The following is a 21719-nucleotide window of genomic DNA, read 5'->3' as shown; positions in this document are numbered from 1 at the left end:
TTTCCATAAATGGAGGATTACAATCAGAGCAGGGCTGGAAAATTATGTCGACTCTACTTGGTGAACTCCTTCTGGGATTACCTTACTCTCTTCTGCCAATTTTTATTTCTTATTACTTATGATTATACCATGAATCTATTTAATTTGTCAATTTGACACAATTTGTTCTTAAATAAAATAAATAATACATAAGAAGCAGCTGACTTTGAACTACTTACTTTCTAAAGACAATGCATGAAACAATATCAGAACTGGTTTTGAAAATGAAGTTTCAGAATAGCTTTCTCAGCCAACCAAATAAAGTCAATCTTCTATGAATCACAGCAGTATACAAACAGAAATTAAAACTTTAACAAATTCCTTCTTCAGCTACTGATTCCAACAATCTTCCTACTCCAAAATGTATGGGTGCTGTCAGTAACAGTTAAATTGACTAACCAAATTTTTTTTTTACTAGTTTTTCCCTACAACAGTGGAAAAAATGAATAGTGAAATGGCTTAGAATTAGCAGTAGAGGAAAGAGTCAAAATAAGAAAAATCTACAACGTGAAAACCAATGCTTTATTCTCAGGTAGCTGAAAAATCTTCGCTAAAGCTGTGATTTCACTTTTCAGGTCCTAAAATCTAAATGTCACATTCCACCCCCTCCCCGACCAAAAATATTATAAATTGTAGAAAACATTTTATAGCATTTAAAAATTCCAATGATCAGTAAGCATATACTATAGTCCCAACTTAATTTGATGTTCCATTTACATAAGAAATAAAGGAGGAGGACAGGGAAAGAAGAATGGCATAGCCAAAACAACTAAATTTTCAACATATATTTTCTGTAAAGCTGGTTAAAAACAAACACTATAGCTCATGTAATTTTTAGGTGTAAGTGTAGGGTTGGAAATAATTAAAATGTTACCTTTGCCAAGTAATTCCCAATGTATCCTCACTGGTACTGGGGTATAAATGCCTGCCGTTTTGATTCATGGTCCAGTCACAAATCCTCAGCTGTCAATTGAAACCTAGCAGTCAGATATGGATCGAGCAGTACTACAGTTTTTAGTATTTAAATGAACACATGCAAACTAGTACTGTACATGGCATTAACCTTACTTTCCCAAGAGGCAACTTAAAGAAAAAAAAAAAGCAAAAGAAAATCTTATTCTTGAAAAGCAAAATTCCTAGACTCTTTTTTAGAAAAAGCTATTGCAATATGCTTCTCTATTAATTAAAGCATACAAGAGAAACAAGTGCTTAGAACATAACAATTAGCCATTATTAGAGTACAAATTGAGCTGGAATAAAAGCAAACGTTAATGTTCAATAGAGAGATATATTTTAGAAAGAAAATAAAAATGCTTTTTTCTATGCATCACACCAAATAATCTGCACTGAATAAAATAATCAATAACTTTAAGCATGCAGTTTGCAAAACATAGAAGACATGCAGTTTAGAGGAGAAAGGCCAACCTTATAAACATTCACCCTAACTTGTGTTTAGAAGCATCAAGGTCTTCAGTTTTAACCTTTTACTAATTTTGTTTTGCTTAAACTGGCATTGTTTAGAAAGAGTTGATAACCATTTCTAGTTTTATTTTAAACTCAGAGTAATGGCATTTAAAATACTTTACTACATCTGAAGAAAGTGAGGAATGCACTGAATATAAGCTGAAACAAATTCTTCCCAGATCTCCGAATCATCAGCTCTGCCCTTCAGAGACTGTTCGAGTAACCCTATCCAGCTCTGCTTGGTTAACAGCTGCCCTACAGTGCTAGCAGATTTATTGAAAAGATATATTGCTTATTTTTATTCTTAAGAAAGTAAACTTATCTGGTTTGGGGGGGGAGGGAAACACACTAGAAAATCACAGTTTTGAACCTTCAGATGGCCACACTGTAAATTAACAGCATCTTACACTGAAAAGATGACTTCTGCACAGTAATCCACTAAACCTTGTTTGCTGCTTTTCAGTGAGAATTTCCAGATGATGACTGGAACCAAAGTACCATAAATTATCATAAATCTAAAATTTATAATAAACTATTTTAAACATTTCTGATAATGTTATGGTCAAAAAAAATAGGCTATTAAGAATCTTCACTTTCCCTTTTAGACTCTCGAGCTTCTGCACACACTAAGTAATAGTGATTCAGGAGTTTTAGAAAGATAGTTTTTGCTCATTTTTCTATAGATCTATGAGGCTCCAAAAATACTAGCTAGAATTTCCAAACCATGTGTTTTAATTATTTGCATATTTCAGGATTTCAAGTAAAAGTGATTTTATGATTTAAAGAACTGAAAAAATTCCCTGCATATACATAGACAGATCAACAGATTGATAGACATGTAGATTCTGCTCAGGATATATGTCATAAAGAAGTCATAAATCAGTAAATAAATTAGAAAGAAAAATAAATATTCTTTTTTTTTTTTTATTTGAGACACAGTCTCATTTCGCCACCCAGGCTAGGATGCAGTGGCGCCATCTCAGTTTACTGCAACCTCTGCCTCCCAAGTTCAAGAAATTCTCCTGCCTCAGCTTCCCAAGTAGCTGGGATTACAGGAGTGCGCCACCATGCCTAGTTAATTTTTGTTAGTAGAGATGAGGTTTTGCCATGTTGGCCAGGCTGGTCTCAAACTCCTGACCTCGAGTGATCCACCCACCTCGGCCTCCTAAAGTGCTGGGATTACAGGTATGAGCCACGGTAGCCGGTTATAAATATTCTTAAAATGGACCAAAATACTCGCATGAAGGAAAAAAAAGTATACTTGCTTTGTTTTACATCAAATGACATACTTTGAACATTTCAAAGAAGTAAATGTGTTCAGTCTAGTGGGAAGCAATATGGCAAGATTTCTTAAAAGTCCCTAAAATGGGTTGTCTAATCAAATTTAGTGTGATGGGGCAAATTGTTTTCTGTTTTGTTTTTTTACAGTAAAACAATGGTCTATTTAAAAATACAAGTTTTAAAAGTACAATGAAAACAATCAAAAAACAGTTCAAGAAACTTGGTTTTGTACAACAATAATATTATTGATTAATCACTTACTGATTCTACTGTGGTCAATGAAAATGGAAGGGTTTTGTTTAATTTTTATTTGGTTTGTTTGTTTTTTGAGACAGGCTTTCCCTCTGTTGCCCAGGCTGGAGTTCACTGGTACGATCATGGTTCACTGCAGCCTCAATCTCCATGGATCAAGTGATCCTCCCACCTCAGCCTCCTGAGTAGCTGGGACTACAGGTTCGGGCCACCATGCCTGGCTAATTTTTTTTTTAAAATTGTGGAGACAAGATCTTGCTATGTTGCCTGGCTAGTAAAAATGCTAGTTTTGAATCAAACATTCAGAAGAGGGGAGATGTATATTTAGGTATAACACATTAATTGTGTTAATTATTAACTTCAGATTAGTATCTATGGGGCTCTCAACTTAGGTTGGAGAAGTTTTCAGAAAAATAATATGCTTTCACAAAGCCAGGGGAATCTAAATACCACTCAGTGATTGGTTTATTGTCCCACAGACAACTGCAGGACCACATCTCCTCAGAAGGATGTATTGTAAATTAGTTAGTTTTTTTGTTGTTAATGTTGCTAATATTTTGTTTGTCTGTCCGTTTTACCACCCCAAAAAATGTCAAGTGGGCTATCTTTGACCACATGCTGCACACTTAAAAATGAACATATTTTGGGACTTTTCTAAAAGTAGTCTCAAAGGGGATAAACCTGACTACAGCTATTCATTATCATCTGTTTAAGATACATGCAATAGAAATCTTTTCTCCCAAACAGAAAAATATGCTTAAGTACATACAAAATAAACAATAAATATGTTTAGCAATAATTTAATGCCGAAGAAATTGGCAATATATTAATTAGTATTGAATTTCCTTTTAGTTACTAAAAATGTAAAATATTATAAATTTATTTATCTGTTTAGATTGTGCACTACCATTATCAACATTTCTTGACGTTTCTAAGGAGACATGCTATAACTTAAGCCAGGTTACTGGAGCAAGAGCCTCTCTCTTCATGTTGGTTTTTTTCAATTAATAAACCTTGGTCATAAAGCATCTTGGAACTAACAAACTCCCTGATAAAGTGAAATTTTAAAGTGATGGTATGGGTGGAGGAAGCAATTAAATCATTAAAATAGAAATCACTTATTCACCAAAGATTTCCATGATAGTAATTCCTAAGAAAATCAATTTCTAATCTAATTTGACCAAGATATTCCTGAGCAAGCAAATTTTGAACAGACTCTAGATATTAAAAGGTTAATACTACATGTATTTAAGCTTCTTTTGGGGTCATGTTACATATTCTTGCCATTAGCATAATTCGGTTTTCCTAATAAAAAATAATTTTACATTAGGCTTTAAATAAGTTTAACATAATAGGTGATAATCCCTTTTGAGTTTGAGGTAGTGATTCCTTAGTTTCTGTCCTATGACAGAATCAGTGTTAGATAATTCAGCTGTAAATTCTTTTTTATTTTAAAACTTTAATTTTAAGTGACACATAAATACATGCCTTTCATTTATATAGAATTTTCCTAAGTTCAAAGCTTTAAGAACGCTCTAAAAATTTTTCCAAGTATTTTTTGTTAAGAAATAGGAAATTGCTTTTTTCTCCCAATAGTAATCAAATTTAAAATACCAAGTGCCACTTAGGTTAGAAATTTAGTCTGTTAGAATTATCTGTTTTTATGTGGAGGTGGGGAACAATACTTATTTTTGTAACAATATAGACTCTAAAAAAGAACTGATCATATGCATATCCTTACAAAAATGCACTCATATAAATCATTTTAATCCTTTAATTTATATGCTCATACCAATACAAAATTCTATTGTTGAGAAAATGCCCAGAATTTCAAAACCAAACAAAAGGTGAAGTAAGAAAGTAAGATTATCTTTCAAAAAAGCTATCAGTAAAGGGGTAAGGTTGGAACAGTTTAAACAACTAAGGAAGAAGTGAAGGTGAAGTTTTCACTGCATGTTCTTAGGGTGGAGTTCTATGGTCTCTGGAAGGAGAACCTTGTTCCTGGCCCAACTCAAATCAGATTGCTTCAAAGAAAAAAAGTAAAAGGATAGGGGCCATCTGGTTCCTCTCAAATGGCTACATAAAGGGGAAACACCTAAGATTTGGATCATTATCCTTTCCTAAACTATACTCAAATAATCATGTAAGTAGCAGATAGCCATAAATAATTAATATTGCTTGTGACTTCAGACTAATAGTTTATTCAAATGGGGGTTCTCCTTTGTTACTAACAGGGTCTTTTGTTAAATGCACTGCAATTAGCTTTGGGAACAAAAGAAAGAAGGTAAGCAAAATGTTCTACTTTGCTAGACTCAGCAAACAGGCTGATGTACTAACAGTTCCTATGATGACAACAAATCTCAATTGAACCAATAAACCATTAAACTGTGAACAGAACAATCAACACAGGCAAATTTACCTTCTCACTTTTTTTTTTTAAGTTTACAATGACCCTCAGGAGAACACCTTGAAAGGTATGTTTTATGTTTTCTTGTGTTTCTTCATTTCTCCAGACCCTCAAGGAAACAGATTTTTGAGGGGTGGAGGTTCTTTTTGCGGGAGAAGACAGATGCTCAAAAGAATTAACACTCCAATATTCATACTTTGGATTAGGAGAATTTTATTTTATTGCTATTATTAATTACCTACATGGAGCAAATTAAATGGTCTCTGGATGAATACTATGTAACCTCTGAAGGAATGGTATGAACAAGAAAAATGGTCAGAATAAAATTGTGTTGTATGTTTCACATGTAACACATGCAAAAAAAAGAAAAAACCAAAACAAGAAAAAAGAAAGCTACTCAAGATCATCCTCATATCTTAAAAGTCACTTCTAAAGCCAATTTCTGAAACCCATGTTTCTTGATATTTAATTTAATTAGCAGAGGTAGAATTAACTTAAATGAGTATGTATAGTCCATGAGCAGAATAAACATTATAAACCATAAATCATAAGATGAGTATTAGAAAATCAAATTTTTTTTTTTTCCATTAGAGGCTACTATAACTTGTAAATTTTAAGGCTTCAAGGGACTTTGGAGCTCATGAAGTTCAACCTCTTCATTTTCCTTTTCAAGGTTTAAGGACTTGTCCAAGGTTAGAAATGCCCTGTCACATCAACACTAAAACTCAAACCTTCTGACTCCTAATCCCTGGTTCTCACCCACTATACCAGTTTCCTGTCATTGTTCCTTTCCTACCCTGTCCTTCATGTGCAGCTCAAGAATATTTAAAGCTAAGATATCTGTAAATATAACCTTCAGAATTCCCTCTACCTCCCTGATTCAACTTAGATTTTTTTTAAGTTACTATTTTCAGAAAAGAAGATAATTTTTTACTTGTGTTTTTGTTGATTAAAATTTAAGGTTACATAAAACTTAATTTTACTTTTACATTAATTAGAACAGCTTATCTGGATATTAGTCTTTGATTCCCAGTAAAGGTAAGTGAACAAACCAGTGAATGACAAAAGACAGACAATAGAAGAATTTTTTGAATTTAAGAACTAGCCGAAGAGCTAAACATTTGCATAGCCATTATTTCGAATGAAACTTCCTTTAAATGTGTTTCCTTTCAAGCTAGCATACATGAAAAGTGACCTCTTATCCACTTACATACCTACCCAGAAGTCATGTGATAGCGTTTTACGTCAAGCTGTCAATTATGATAACAGACACAATAAGAACAGCCCAAGTGTTGATAGCCTGCTTCCTGACTGTATTGAAAAGTTTGTTGATAGTCCACTTGTGTCCTTTTAATTGCTCACCGCTAATAAATGACTACCTTTCCAGTGGTAGTACCAAGCTTTGGCTTTGCCATTTGCCACGACAAATATTATAAGAAGATTTAAACTAACGTCTTATTTTTTAAAAAATCCTACAGAGGTAATTTCTTAAAAAGGCCATTTTGTGTAACAGAAATTTTCAGTGCAATGAGAAGTACTTTCAAATTCTAGTTTTAAAAACAAAAGTGTATAAGAAAAGTGTTGAAACAATTTAAATATAAACTAAACGAGTAATTGAAATTCAAATAACAGCGTTATATAGTCATGCAAGAGATGTAACATGCTGAAGCCCAAGCACCAATAAAATCCATGCAATTGTGAGAAGTAATGCAAAGACCTGAACTGATCAGGCCACTGATTCATTAGCTCTTATTATAGGTAACATATGTATAGTAAGGATATTATAATTTGAGATTATGAAAATAAGACCGATTTCTTATAAACTAGACTTTACTTGACTTTATTGTCTCAGGGAAGGCAAAAGTGAGCTCCTATTCAATTGGAATCTCAAATATACATCAAAATTAATATGTACTTTAATGGCTTGTTCGAATGGTGAAATTTTATTTCTAAACAAGAAGCTTCTTAGCTGCAAACTTTTATTTCCAACTTACAGTGAGATTTTTAAATATATGTTGATGTACAACAGTAATAATTTAGGCTCTTATTATGACCTTAGACTCAAATGTAATGGTGATAATCAAATTAGCCAGATTCTCTTGTATTAATACTACCAAACTTTCTATGATAGCAAAGGAAGGAGGCCTGAAATTAGCAACTCACTATGAGGTTGACCAGATAAGAAACTGGTACTAATTCAAGTAAGTTGTCTCATATTATTCATCCGTGCTAAAACTGTTAGACTGAATTATAAAATAATTTCTATATTTTCTAAGCAACATTCAACACTCTGATAGTTCCCATTTTCTCAGGGAGATGAAATTTGGGAAATGTGGTTCCTTCATTTCCTATCATAATGAATTTGCACAATGTGTTCATGAATTATAACGTATGAGAGAGAAAAGGATATACTATATTTTACTAAACTTCTATGAAGTTAAGTCACGGGAGGGGGGAGTGTTCCACATTTCTGAAAATGTTCCAAACCATAAAAAGACATTTCTCAGCAGAGACTAATGAGTTCAGTTTGCCAAAGCAGGACCCATGAGTTCTTCAAGCCACCAAAACCATCTTCCAATAGAAAAGAAGAATGAAGCTCCAGTTGAAGTTCTGATTTTAAGATTTCCCCCATGCCAATAGCAAATGCAATAACTAAGCCAATAATCCCAAAGACAGACTAGTTCTAGACTTGAAAAGGATTCAAGATTGTGTTAAGAGATAAAGAAAAAAGTCTAAAGTCAAATACTGATCAGCTGGTATGGTGCTGACTGTTATGACTGATTAGAGAGGATTATTTTTAATGGCAGATTATCAACTGGTTTACATGAACCTCTTTGAAATAGTCTTCACGACTATGTGAATTTATTTTTAGATTCAAATGAGATCTATTTTCAATGATAGGTGAACTTCCTTCCAGTCAGAATAAACTAGTATTCCCAAGCAGTTAGCAACCAATGTCATCAGCAATAATTATTATAAAAAGGAGCAGAAAGATGTATAATGACTAATAACAATTGTCTGTGTACCAAGTAAATGATATAAAAGTGTATACTTTTAGTATTCAGATTTGACAATATGAATGTATTACTCTTACAGGTGAAGTACAGGGTTCGTTTTAACATTATAAAGCTTTTCATCTTAATTTGATAATGCTAGTATGCTTATCAATGCTAGATAATGCTAGAAAATGACCATATTGGAAACTCCACTGTAGTACCATCTTGTGGAAAGATTATTTATAAAATAGTCAAAATTACACAACCACTTTAAATTTATCATTAACTCTAATTTATGTAGGCTGTATTAAAGTTCTTTTCTAAGAAAAAAACAACATTCAAAACTACACATCAGTATTTTCATAATCTAAAAGGATAAATCTTTACAAAGCAGCCACCATGAACTGAAGAATGTACCTGGTGATGATATTTATTCTTAAAGGGTCATGTATATTAAAGGCTATAGGGAATGTTTAAAAGAAGCCTCTCAGACTAAAGCACTGCCCTTCTAATTTTGAATTTCTTCTAGCTAATATAACATGATTGATTACCTTTATTTCATGTACCCCTTGATTTTCCTTTTCATTCATCATTGAGTGCTTTAAACCAAATGCATTGAGAAACTGCCTCTAGAAGAGTAGTCTCTTTTAAATCTTTGCAAAGTAATGAAAGGACACAGTAAATCAATCTCATTTCTACTGAAGGAAAGAATAATCTTTGCTGAAGTCATTTAAACTATTTCTGTCTCTTTATTCCTGGATAATAAACATAAAACTTCATTTCTATAATTCTTTTAAAATTTGAAAAGCTAAAATGAACAGGCTTTTGACTCTAGCCTTAGTTTACTACTATACATCTATAACAAGAAATGCTTTATAGGTATTTTCTGCATGCCTCAAAGCTGGAGTTCATTATAAAATAAAGCATATATGGGCTTCTTCAATTAAAAAGCACTAACTCTTTCATTACACATAGAGGACAAATTATCTGTCCACATGGTATTTAACATTTTTAGCTATAAAGAACATATGGGTTTTTTTTGCTTCCAAGAATTAATATATATCATGTATTCCATAAGTATTAACCATAATTGACTGAACAAAAGGTATTCATATTGTAAGTGGTCTTGATTCAATGTTGTCCACTTAAATAAGTGGCTGTCTTCTTTGATTTTAAAATAGTTTATAGTTCTAGAACTCATGGTTTTTAAAATATATCATGTGCCAGAATGCTATCTACATTAAAATTCATATTTTCATGATGCTTGTTAAGTTTTCTTGATGTATTTTTAGATATGTGAAAATACAGTTAATATAAGTAACTCTTATATTAACGGACTTTTGTAATCATAATTACATGAGGTTTCAACATTTATCATAAGGGATAAGAAAACTAAAGCTGCCATAGGTAGGGTAGTGGAGGAGGAAGGCTGCCTCCAAATACATGGAATTGGTTAGAGTATTCTAACTAGCATTTGGGGTTAAAGGTTTAAATAATGGAGGCATGTTTTATGAATTAAAAATTAACTGGAAATTAGAGATGTGTCATAAAGAATAATGCAAGTCCCATGAGAAAAATATTCCTGAGAATGTGTAATGATTTTTAAAAGAACAAGTTTCTAAACCTATACATCCTGCATATGTTTTTTAAAAAATACAATGGACACATACATTTGTCAAATAGAACCATATTATAGTAATTATAACTCATTTCATATTATAGCAATTTTAGAGGTGGAAAAAAAAAGCAACATTCCAGAGACTTATGTTGAAAAGCCAATGGCTGGCAAAACCACTAATTATTATTTGGTATTTTCATAACTGTGTACAGATGTTTTCAGTTAGTTCTCACTCTTTTGGTTTATTTTGTTTTGCTTTTTTTAAACCTGGCAAAACATCAAGTATCCTGAATAAGCTATCATCTTTATGATTTTCTCTGAGCTCTGCATGTGGTGACCTTTAATATGCAGTCTGCCCCCTTGGGCTGCAACTGGAAAGGACTTGAGAACTCTACACCAAGCAGAGTTGAGGTAGACCACAACAAGGGTATGTGAGGTGAACAGATCTAGAACAAAGTGGGCAAAAGTATCTTACTACCTATACAAAAACTCATATATGCACAGGCAATTTATAAATATAGAGCAAGTTAGTTAACACCAGCTCTTTATTATTTATTATAGTCTAATTTTCCCCTATGTAATATTTTGCATACTGTTAATTTCAAACTGCTCTGCTATCAAAACTTGAGAGCAGCAAACGTATGCATCATAAAATATATTTAAATTCGGAACTGTTTAGAATTATTTCTGTTATCCTGTAACTAGAACTGTGGGATTTCTACACTGGTATGGTCCATGCTTTTGACTGTGGTTGATCTGTTTATAAGCCACCATTAATCCTGGCTGTATATTTTCACAGTTTGGGTAAACACTTCACTTGCATTAAATTTACAGCATTAATGAGATGTGAAATTTAAAATGCTACTAGAAACATAAATGATGTAAGAAAGCAGAACCAAAAAGAAGTGTTTTATCACAACTGAAATCAGTAAACCAATTTAAAGCTATTAAAATAGGAATGAAGTGTCGCCTGAGATTTTAGCTTCATAACTCATCATCTTGGACTAAAATACAAATGCGAAGAGCAAAACATCTGGAAAATACGAAATCACTCAAAAACTCGAATTATATACTGCTTCTATTCTAGTTGGCTTTTAAAACAGTTTGCAGTCTTTGTCTTTGAAAGCTATAGTCTAGGAAGTTCTCAATAGCCAATGAGACTGAGAAAAATACACTTTGGCTGAAACACTATTACTCATGGATGTTATCAATATATGCTACAGAGATGGAAAAGGTCATGAGCCAATTTGAGAAACTCTGCTCAAAGAGGTGAGAAACAAAGGATCAATGAGAAAAAATTCTGGGAAATGAAATGATCAGTTTTGGTCTCAGAAGCCCCGGGAGCCCCCTTCTGAGTCCGGATCTGAGAGGCAACATGGAGAAGCACGGAAGCGAAAGCGTGGCTACACCATCACACCTGGGTGAAACTTGCCCACCTGTTGCTGATGTAGGAAGGATGGGTCTCTTGGGCTTAGTCCCACATATCGATTGGCTTGAGATGTGCCTGAGGCTGTGTAGGCTGATTAAGGAAGAACAAAAACAAAGATAAAAATTGTGAACTATCAGAACGAACACCCTGTCCATGTATAAGAAACCCAGAGAAGTGGGATTTGCAACCAAAAAAAAAAAGTGTCTTCATTTCTCTTCTGTCTAAGTAAATACCAAGTGATAGAAAAGAAATAATAATTGACTTCAAATCAACTAGTTTATTCCCCCTAAAAAATCTATCCAGTAAAGCAGATCTCATACTTCAGTGTGGGTGTCTCACACTTACATGCTCTAGTAACTGTCCTGCTGTACTTTTTCACCAGATATTAGTTGTCTAATATGAAATAATCAATGATGGTATATGATTCTAAATGTAAAGCAGACTGAAAGTCCGCCAGGAAAAAGTGACAGTTTTTAATGATGGAATTTAAGCAGATGTGCTTAATGATATGGGATGGAAAATGTCTTACTTAAAAGTCTTGCTAAAAAGGAAATCAAATCTTACTATTATGAAGGAGGAGTCTATATCATGTAGAATGAATTAGCTCGGTATTTTACTTGTGAAAATGGCCTCCAGTCTGACAGGAATGTTTTTGAAAAAAATACTTCCCATTAGCACAAATACAAAAATCAATTTCTTGTAATTGATCCAGGAAGGAAGCTGATGCACCCTTTAAATAGTTGGCCACTAGGCAGTAAGTATATATGGTGACTATTCCTTACATTGTTAGAGTCTCATTTGCAAGTACTTTTTGTACAATTGCTTTTTGCTTTTTGGTAGAGAGTAAATTTTTCACATACATACACACAAAAAAAATGAACAGGGAGCTACTCCTAAAGACTTTTGTTATTTTTCACAAGGAAAGGAGTAAGGTATCATCCCAGAACTAGGCAATCCCACTGCTCCATATTACCATATATTACCTTTATTGTTGTGAAGAAAGCTACACCGTTTGGTTTAAAACCACTAGATTAATGAAGAATCCAGGCTTCATTTTAAATGGGCTGGCTTTCTAAAACCAATATATTAATTCTGCCTTGTTCATTTAAAGGACTGCAGAATTTGATCCATGGAAGCTTTTTTAGGTCAACTTTTTAAAAACAGTGAAGATGCTCACAATTCATATTTTAATTGCTCCTGAATAAGGGGCCATGCAAGGCAGTCATCAGCAACCAGGGATCCCTACTCAAGCTCCAAGTCTCTGGAATTCACCACACCTCACAGACAGCCGGAGAGGAGCCTCACCCTTACAGAAGAGCACCAAATCTATGCTGCTTTTTCTTTTCAACTATGAGGAAGAGCTTTCCTTGGCTTCTGTGTTTTCTTTAACCATACTACTGAATCAATTCAATGATCAGCCTTTTATTACTGGTGGTGCCTAGGAAGCTGGAGCTACAAGCTTGTTTACAGGAAAGAAAAACTACTCACTATGTTTCTTTTATGTAGGAGTGGAAAATGGACTGATGCAGCCATCTTTATACAACCAAGATATTCCTTTTGAATATTTTGTAATTTTACTAGTCAAATCAGATCCCTTTTTGAACAACCTGTATGTAAGTATAAAAACAGTTCATTAACAAACAGGCTGAGGGTACTCCCATAAGTGAGCTGTGATCATTTGGGTCTGATCCTCTCCTGAATCTCTTCTATTAATAACTTCATAAGAGTAGGCATCAGAGTTTCTAAAACTTGGTTTTGATCATTTATCCTGTGATAATCTTTCAACTACTTAAAAAAAAAAATCTGTTTTCTATGTGCTTTTATTTAAATTGCTGACATTGCTTGCTCAAAGATGTCAAGACATCCACTTTTAAAATTAGTACTTAGTGTTTTGGTGACTGTAATGCACATAGCAAGCTTTTAGAACAAAATAATTTTTAGATTTTCCTGACTGGGTCGCATCCATCTGTGCATTCAGGGAAGTGTTCTAAGCATTAAGAATTACTGATGGGTATTACAAGCCTATAGGAACTTATTAATTTACGGGACTCATGAATTTTGAGAAAGAAATGCTGAATTCACTATACAAAGTATTGTCTATTTTTCTTTCTTTTTTTTTTTTTTTTGAGACGGAGTCTTGCTCTGTCACCCAGGCTGGACTGCAGTGGCCGGATCTCAGCTCACTGCCAGCTCCGCCTCCCAGGTTCACGCCATTCTCCTGCCTCAGCCTCCCCAGCAGCTGGGACTACAGGCGCCCACCACCTCGCCCGGCTAGTTTTTTGTATTTTTGGTAGAGACGGGGTTTTAACGGGTTAGCCAGGATGGTCTCGATCTCCTGACCTCATGATCCGCCCGTCTCGGCCTCCCAAAGTGCTGGGATTACAGGCTTGAGCCACCGCGCCCGGCCTTTTCCATTTTTCTTATAGGGTTCCTTTGTAGTCTTTCAGAAACCATTAAAAAAAAAAAAAAAGAGCATCTTTCCAATGGCTGGGAAAGAGCCAGTGGTGCATGCCTCTGATTGTCTCTGATTCACATGGAAATTTCAAGATCAGGGGATTTTCTTGCTCTAAGAAAGAAAAATAAAATGTTTGAATTTAAGGTATCTGTCTAATTGGTGAGGTGCATGCTAATTCCACCAATTCCATAGCTTTATCCATTCTACTTCACCAATTTGTACATTCCAGCTCCAGTAGTAAGAAGCTGACAGTTGGGTGAAACCACCTCAAAATTAATTTCTTCTACACTTCCGAGTATTTTACATCAAAAAACAAAGGAAAGATGTGGCTTGTTGGTATGTGTTAGGAAGGTTCACTGGCTAAATCTCTGACATTTAAATGTTATGTCCACACTAAAAAGCACAGTATTTGATGTACCATGATAGGTGAAATAATCAAAAGGTTTTAAAAAGAAAGCTTGCAGATAATGAAAGTACAGGTAGCTTACATGTGCCTAATACTAAGTTTTGAAATGTTCTCATCTGTTCCCAACATTATGTGACTGTTTTTAACAATGACATAACCTACAATGATGTAAACATGCAATTACCTTACAGAGGCATTGAATCCATCTGCTTTGTGAAGGGGCTTGATTTCTATAGGAATGCTCCAATAAGTAGGAATTATCTAATCTCTCTTTGGGTGATAGGAAAACTTTGTATTCTACGTTATGTTACTCAGTGCAATTTCAATGTATACCTTGAACAAGCAGGCATGACTTATTATTTTTGTTACAGCTGTTCACTTAAACAAATGAGCTTCTCCCTTTTCAAATATGATTCACTGACTGGAATTTGAGAAGAGAGAGCCTGTGATAGCAGGGCCACATCTATGCCTGCTGGCTCCACTTAAATGAGAAATCTCCATCTGGTCAGGTAGCTGGAAAAATTGCTGTGTTTTCCACCTTGGATCAGATATCCAATGGTGCCTTTGATGGACATTTCTCATTTCCTACAGAAATACTTACTGGTTGCTGTAGGTGAAGCTGCCTCACCTTCAGTGGATGTAGTGATGGGTTTAGTATCTGTCATGCTCAGGGTCACAGGTCGCACTGCACTGGGATGGGGAGAGGGTGCCAAGACAGGAGTGAAATGGCCAGGCACTTTCCCTACTACTTGACCACTGCTGTTAGGCTACAAAACAAAAACAGAATGCCGGGTGAAGCAATCCAAAAGGCAGTCATCTTGTCCAACAAGTCCACTCAGCACACACGACTGTGCGGATCCAGCACACTGCACACAGGCGCCACACAGGCCCTCTCGAGTCGGAGTTGGAGAGGCTGGTCAATGGTTGGTAGTAATAAGGAGCAGCAGCATTTCAAAGGTTTTCATCTTCAAAGCACATCATGGTATAGGTTAATTCCTCTTTATAGCACCCCTGAGAGCCAAGTAGACTTGATCCCTTCATGTAGTAGGCCAGGAAACTCAAGTGCAGTTTTAAATGCTTAGCTCAAAGGCTAAACTGGAATTCCTTACTGAACTAGCTAGAGTTGGAACCCAGTGATTCCTTATTCTCTGCTCTTCATTTTCTACAGTGAGTCAGTTTTGGCTTTTAGAACACAGTTTTCACCTACATGATGATATCACTGAAACAAAGGACACAAAAATATCTAGGAGATCAAACACGTCGAATTCTGGAATCTTCATCATTTACAGTCAAGAGTCATTCTCCTGCATACAAAACCCTAGCTCTCCCACACACAGGTGTGCTCAGATGCACACATTAGGCAATTTAGATTCCGGGATCTACAGTCAACTTTTGATGATTACTAATACAAGAAGACAGAATGAGATTTAAAGCATCTGAACTTTCAGAGGTCATACAATGATACAAAACGCTGACCTAGGTTTGTCCTTACACCTACAAATAAAAGATTTCCAAAGTAAATTAAACTGTACTGAGGGGAAGCAGAGGAAAAGCAAATGAGCATTGTTATTTGAGTTACTCTTCCATCCATGGTGGTGCATGGAGAGTTACACAAAACATTTATTGTTGACATTTGTGGGAATTAACTGAGAAAATCCCCTGGGCAATGACAGAAAAGATATTATTATCTGAGTTTTAGCCCCTGGGTACAAAAATAGTTTCCGTGGTAGGAAACAAAATCCTAAGGATACACTCTTTGAAGAAACAGTGGAATATATTTTTCTAGACAGAGAATGTTATTTTTTTTTATTATACCCATGTTGGAATTCTCCACTGCATGGTGTTCATCACAATTTGCTGGGAGCCTATTCTCAGCAAGTATCTAGTCTTTATAATCTGAACTGTTAAAGGCAAAAAAAAAAAAAAAAAATGAAGCAGAATATTTATCTAAATATCTGCACATCAATTACAAGTAGACATTTATTTAGAGAAAAAGATGAAGAGCTAATAACACTTAAATATTGTGACTTAGAGACATGAACTAAGTCTTCGGTGAGGCTCCTCAGAGGCCACATTATTTATTCTATAAAGAAAATGGACTTCTTGAATATCCTGACTATTCATCATGGGTAATTTTAAGTATTTAACTTGATGTCAGGAAAACTGACCAGAGTTTTCCAATATGGAAACCTATGGGAGAGTTACATCTTTAAACTAATTTTATTCAAAATATTCCATTGAATAGCATGACTGTCTCACTATAATTGGTGCAGCAGTAATGCAATTAATCTCAAAATTGCTGTGGGGAGGAAAAGGCATCTCAGTTGCTTATCTTAAAAATCAAAATCAGTGCAGCGCTGGAGAATACTGGGAAGCAACAGCTGACTAGAGGTGAATGGTGAAGGAATACTGATTTTTTTCCATTTCTAGAGCTAAAACGGTAAATACCAAGAATTCTATTTTGAAACGCAAATTAATTGGTTTTGAGTTGGAGTTAAAAATCAAAGCAAATATACTGTTCCTTAAAAAAAATCTGTAGTTAACTATAAAGACCCATTTTTCCTTTCAAAGGGAAAAAGTAGTTTGTTTCTACAGCAGACCATCCATTTCTGGTTATCTGAACATTGGAAATAAGTGCTTTAAACATCCTACTCAAGAAAGAAGACAGGTCTCATTTTATCATTGGTAGTACATTCAATGGTAAAAATGCTTCTATATACAGTGTTCACCAAAACAGTTTGAAATACCTACCTGGAACAAAAGCAGAATGACAATAATTTCAAGGAAATGCTGCCACCAAATATATCATCCTATCCTGCCCATTCTACAAACTTCATCTACTGGAATTGAACAACATGAACTAATAGACACTTCTCTCGTTTGAAAAGAATAAAGGTGGCAAAGAAAGAATTCTCAAGCCAATGCAGACAACTTTCCTAAAACTCAGGGTCAGAAGAATTGAGGGCTATTTTCTCCTCAGTTTTCTACTGGTTCAAATAGACAAAGCTACACTAAAAATTTCTATCTTTTAAGGCTGTTAACAGATGGAACTTTCATACTGTAGATAGAAAAGAGAGATGTCTGGTCTGAAGGTGAAGCTAACAGCATTAGGAAAGGATTATTCTACCTTACACATGGTTCCTATTATACAAAATCCTGAGAGTTTTTTTGTTGCTGGTTTTTTTTTTTTTTTTTTTTTTTGAGGTGAGAGTAGTATGCTTCTCTTAGAAGGTGATATGTATCTTGAAAAGTGAAGAAAAACTGAGAACAATATAGGCAGATTATCACCTAATATGCCCTCTTAACTTATAAAGAAATTGAAATATACGTAAAACAAGCACTGAATAATTAAAGAAATGTGTAACACTAAGGGCCTGATTTTAATTTGCATAATTTTTCCCCTAACAGTGCCTAATTAAGACATCAGTTAAAAAAAAAAAAATCCAATGGAACTCTAAGATTTTCCACACTGAATTAACGTTAAGGACTTTTAATGGATGTCTTAATTAGACTTTGTTATTCATGGAAATTCTACACAAATTAAAATCAGACCTTGTGTGCACTGTTCCCAGCTGAGTCTAGCAAAATGCTCTATGGAACTGAGACTTCTGAATCCATGTGCTGACAACAAATTTTATTTCTAAACGATATACTAAGATCCCACTCTTTTACTTAGCTGTCTTTAGTGCTGCAGTCATGAAAAGTGCTACAACATTTTAACATTTTCTTCTAAAATACAAATAGTAATTTTAACTTCAAATTCAAAATTCAATATTGAGTTTAATGTCTTAGTCAGACTAAAAGTAACGATAACTTTTTAAGTAACCCAAAGGGTCCTGGATATGTTGTTATTCTAAATTAAAAGTTCAGAAAGGACCATTTTGTTTCATTTTAACAAATTAAGACCAAAGGGATTTTTTTCTCCCCTTTCTTTGCTAATTATAAATTGATAGACACACACTATTTACTAGCATTTTAGGAAGTGTTCCACTGTAGTAATGATAGAATGTTTGTGAAAAATCTGCAAAGTATTAAAAGGTATAATAAGGAGTGGACAGGATTCTTAGAGGTAAAGCAGCAAAGCTAAATACCAGATCATAATAACAAAATTACATGTTTTAGATATTACAATTATCGATAGCCCCAGGTCTGGTACAAAGACTGTCTACTTGATTGTGGAAAATGCTTATATACCAAATCGCGATGAAGTAACCTCTCGGTAGAAGAAACCGCATGTCTAGGGGAGTGAGAAATGCTCATGAGTCACTACACTTACACAATGAATCCCAAAAACCACTGCACAATGTTTACAAAAAAAAAAAAAAAAAAGAAAGACGCTTCTAGTAATGTCACTCATTATTAAATGTAAGTCATGTCTCTACAAAGAACATTCAAGTAGTCATCAAACACTGAAAATGTTTACATTACCAAAGCTTATTTTAATACCTAATAGTTGGTCTATAAATACAACTGTAAGTTCTTTTGTGTGTGTTTATTTTAGCACATACCTTACTCCTGCCTGAAATAAGCACACTGTCTCTGTGTCAAACCAGGTATTTCAGAGGTGTGAACTCCAGCCCAGAGCTTTCCTGTCAATGTACTTTCTGCATAAACTTTCCCTTTAGTCAATGAAAATCCAAAAACATTAAACCATCTTCACAAATTTACCCTTTGGGGCAACACACTTCCTACCTGTCATTCAGCCACCTTTAAATAAAAACTTATTGAGTCACCAAGCAACTTCCTGAAGATGGATTTTAAGGTTTGACGTTCTGCCAGACACACTGTCTGACTAACCTTTGTGTGTCAGAATTAGACCTGTCCCATCTCCCTTAGGTGCTAATCTTATTTTCTCTCTTATTTTTACCTGGCTAGTTTGTGGACTGGATGGGTCATACGAAGGTACATAGTTCTTCAGAGTATCCTGAGGATTCAGGTGGGGAGGATATCTGATTGTTGGATGAGAAAAGTAGCTTGATGGGGCTGGAGGAAGGATAGCTTGTGTTGGAAATGGCAACGGTGAGGGTGGAGGTGGAGTTCGAGTTGAGATGACTGCAGAAGACAGAAAAGGAAAGATTGACTCGTCAGCTGGTTAACTTATTGGTCCATTCTGATCCTAAAGAATGCTGTGAAACTACAAAACTGGTAACCATTCATTTTTGTCGCCACGATGTAACCAAGTTCTCCTAAAACAACAGTTACTTCTTCACTTTTATTCTCAATACCAGTACTGCTAACTACACAGAGACAAAACATCACTCTAGAAAATGAATAATCTTGCTTCCTAGCTCTGTGAGTGGTTACAAAATAAGTTTCTCTTTTATAGGTTACGTCAATACTTGATAAAACACTTCTTTGAGCGTTTATATCCCATTGAAAACATATTCTTTGATTATAAAATCTTTAGGCCGGGCGCAGTACCTCATACCTGTAATACCAGTACTTTGGGTGGCCGAGGCGGGTGGATCACCTGAGGTCAGGAGTTCGAGATCAGCCTGACCAACATGGCAAAACCCCATCTCTACTGAAAATACAAAAATTAGCCAAGCATGGTGGTGGGTGCCTGTAATCCCAGCTACTTGGGAGCTTAAGGCAGGAGAATCACTTGAATCCAGGAGACAGAGATTGCAGGGAGCTGAGATCGCACCACTGCACTCCAACTTGGCGACAGAATAAGACTCTGTCTCAAACAAACAAATAAAAAACACTTTGTCTTGTAAGTCCAGAGCAAATCACAGCATTAAGTAGAGGGCAAAAGACCCACAAATTTTCTGCCAAACTTAAAAAGTGAAATTCAATTTCAAATAAATTATTTCCCTATACATCCTACTTGGCAGTTGTTTAGAAGGAAAGACAATAACTAATACAACATCATCTCATGTCATTTATAATTGTCTGGTCATAGTAGAAATGCTTATGAACATTGAAACATAGAGCTGGAAACTCTCCTAATGAAAATGTTTCTTTCAAAACCAAAAGAGCTCTATTCTGTGACTATTTTTCTTTCTACTTTAACTTTTACTATGTGCTGTTTAAAAGATATTGCTAATGTGAAACCAAGAATAAAACACATATCACTGAAAATTTAAACTTTCACAAAGGTAAGCATATCACTTTACCCATAAATCACATATTTTATAATATTTTTATAAAGGGAAATACTATATAAAACACATGCAATGTGGACAATATTCAATTTCACTATAACTTTTCAACATTAGTATTCTTATAATTTATTGTTCAGTTTTTGAAATATAAATCTTAAGTTTGAAAGATGGGGAAAGAGTATAATCATGTGATCATTATCTCTATAATGTTGAGAGAAATAATCATAGAAATACAAATTAAAACTACCAACAAATATATGCAGAAGTGAAGAGTAAATGTCTTTCCATTTAATATTTCCCAATTCAAATGATAGGAAATTATAAATGTCTAATGTTTTATGAGACAACTTAACAAAGAATATGAAAAAAATAAATTCTAACCATAACCTATACAGGGAAATCGCCTGGAATGATTTATCTCCAACTTTCAAACTATGTGGGTTGTGGGTAGGGGAACCTGTTTGTGGGATGTATTGCTTACCTCTCCCAAAAAAAACTTTTTCAGAAAATACAAGTAATTAAGAATGTATATAATAGAATAAATATAAATTCAATTTTATAGTCACAACTTTGTTCTCTGAATGTCCACCAGGGCACTGTTTCTGAGAATTGTCTGTATTGCTCTTACAATACAGATCCCTTGGTCTACACACAGACCTAGGGGATCAGGACCTCTAGGGGTGAGGCACCAAAATGTATGTTTTAAATAAGTTCCCATGTAATCTTCCTACATACTGAAGTTTCAGCATCCTCCATCAAATGTATGCATTTCAGAGAACAAATACATATTTCTTAAAACAAAACTCTTTACTGAAGTATTACTTTATTTAAGAAGTATATCCATTTGAAAGTATCATTTGAGGAAATACAAACATCTAACAAAAATTGGGCATCTTTTACTTAGTGTCTAATTGCTCTTAATCTCAGCTCATTTTAACCATGATTTTTGCTCACATCTGTACACAAACCCTGGAAAGATATAAACATAGTTCCATCTTGGGTCCTTTAGGTTTTGAGATTACTTTGGCCTTAACAGTTCTGGAGGAGATCTCTTTTCAACTGAAACTGCAGAAATCAAATCTGAACTCAAATCTATGGGCAACCTGACATGGTGCTTGCATGAGCTGTAGGTGGCCTGCTATAACTGGGTAAAATGTCGTATTTGAAACTGAGAGTAAAAATGACTACCTTTTCCATAAAAGCCATTCTAGTCCTTTAAAAATAAGAAAAGCAGGCCAGGCATGGTGACTCACGGCTGTAATCCC

General features: G+C 34.5%; 1 protein-coding gene across 8 annotated transcripts in view; it reads right to left on the bottom strand.

The window, feature by feature from the left end:
* The window catches only part of NFIB (nuclear factor I/B), a 316963-nt gene that overhangs the window by 19306 nt on the left and 275938 nt on the right, over positions 1–21719 (bottom strand). For 2 of the 8 annotated variants that reach the window (XM_011930396.1, XM_011930403.1), the window contains 4 exons: positions 19215–19399; positions 14976–15114; positions 11494–11576; positions 914–1002 (listed from right to left, as the gene is read on the bottom strand). In XM_011930396.1, coding sequence (XP_011785786.1) covers positions 914–1002; positions 11494–11576; positions 14976–15114; positions 19215–19399 — 496 coding nt within the window. Of the gene's footprint in view, positions 1–913; positions 1003–11493; positions 11577–14948; positions 15115–19214; positions 19400–21719 lie in introns of all 8 variants that reach the window. The other 6 variants (XM_011930401.1, XM_011930399.1, XM_011930400.1 and 3 more) reach the window with 4 other exon arrangements.

Source organism: Colobus angolensis, unplaced genomic scaffold (assembly GCF_000951035.1).
Source record: "Colobus angolensis palliatus isolate OR3802 unplaced genomic scaffold, Cang.pa_1.0 Scaffold86, whole genome shotgun sequence".
Classification (NCBI taxonomy): Eukaryota; Metazoa; Chordata; class Mammalia; order Primates; family Cercopithecidae; genus Colobus; species Colobus angolensis.
Note: the sequence above shows the minus strand (reverse complement) of the source record. Positions and strands in the feature narration are given on the sequence as shown.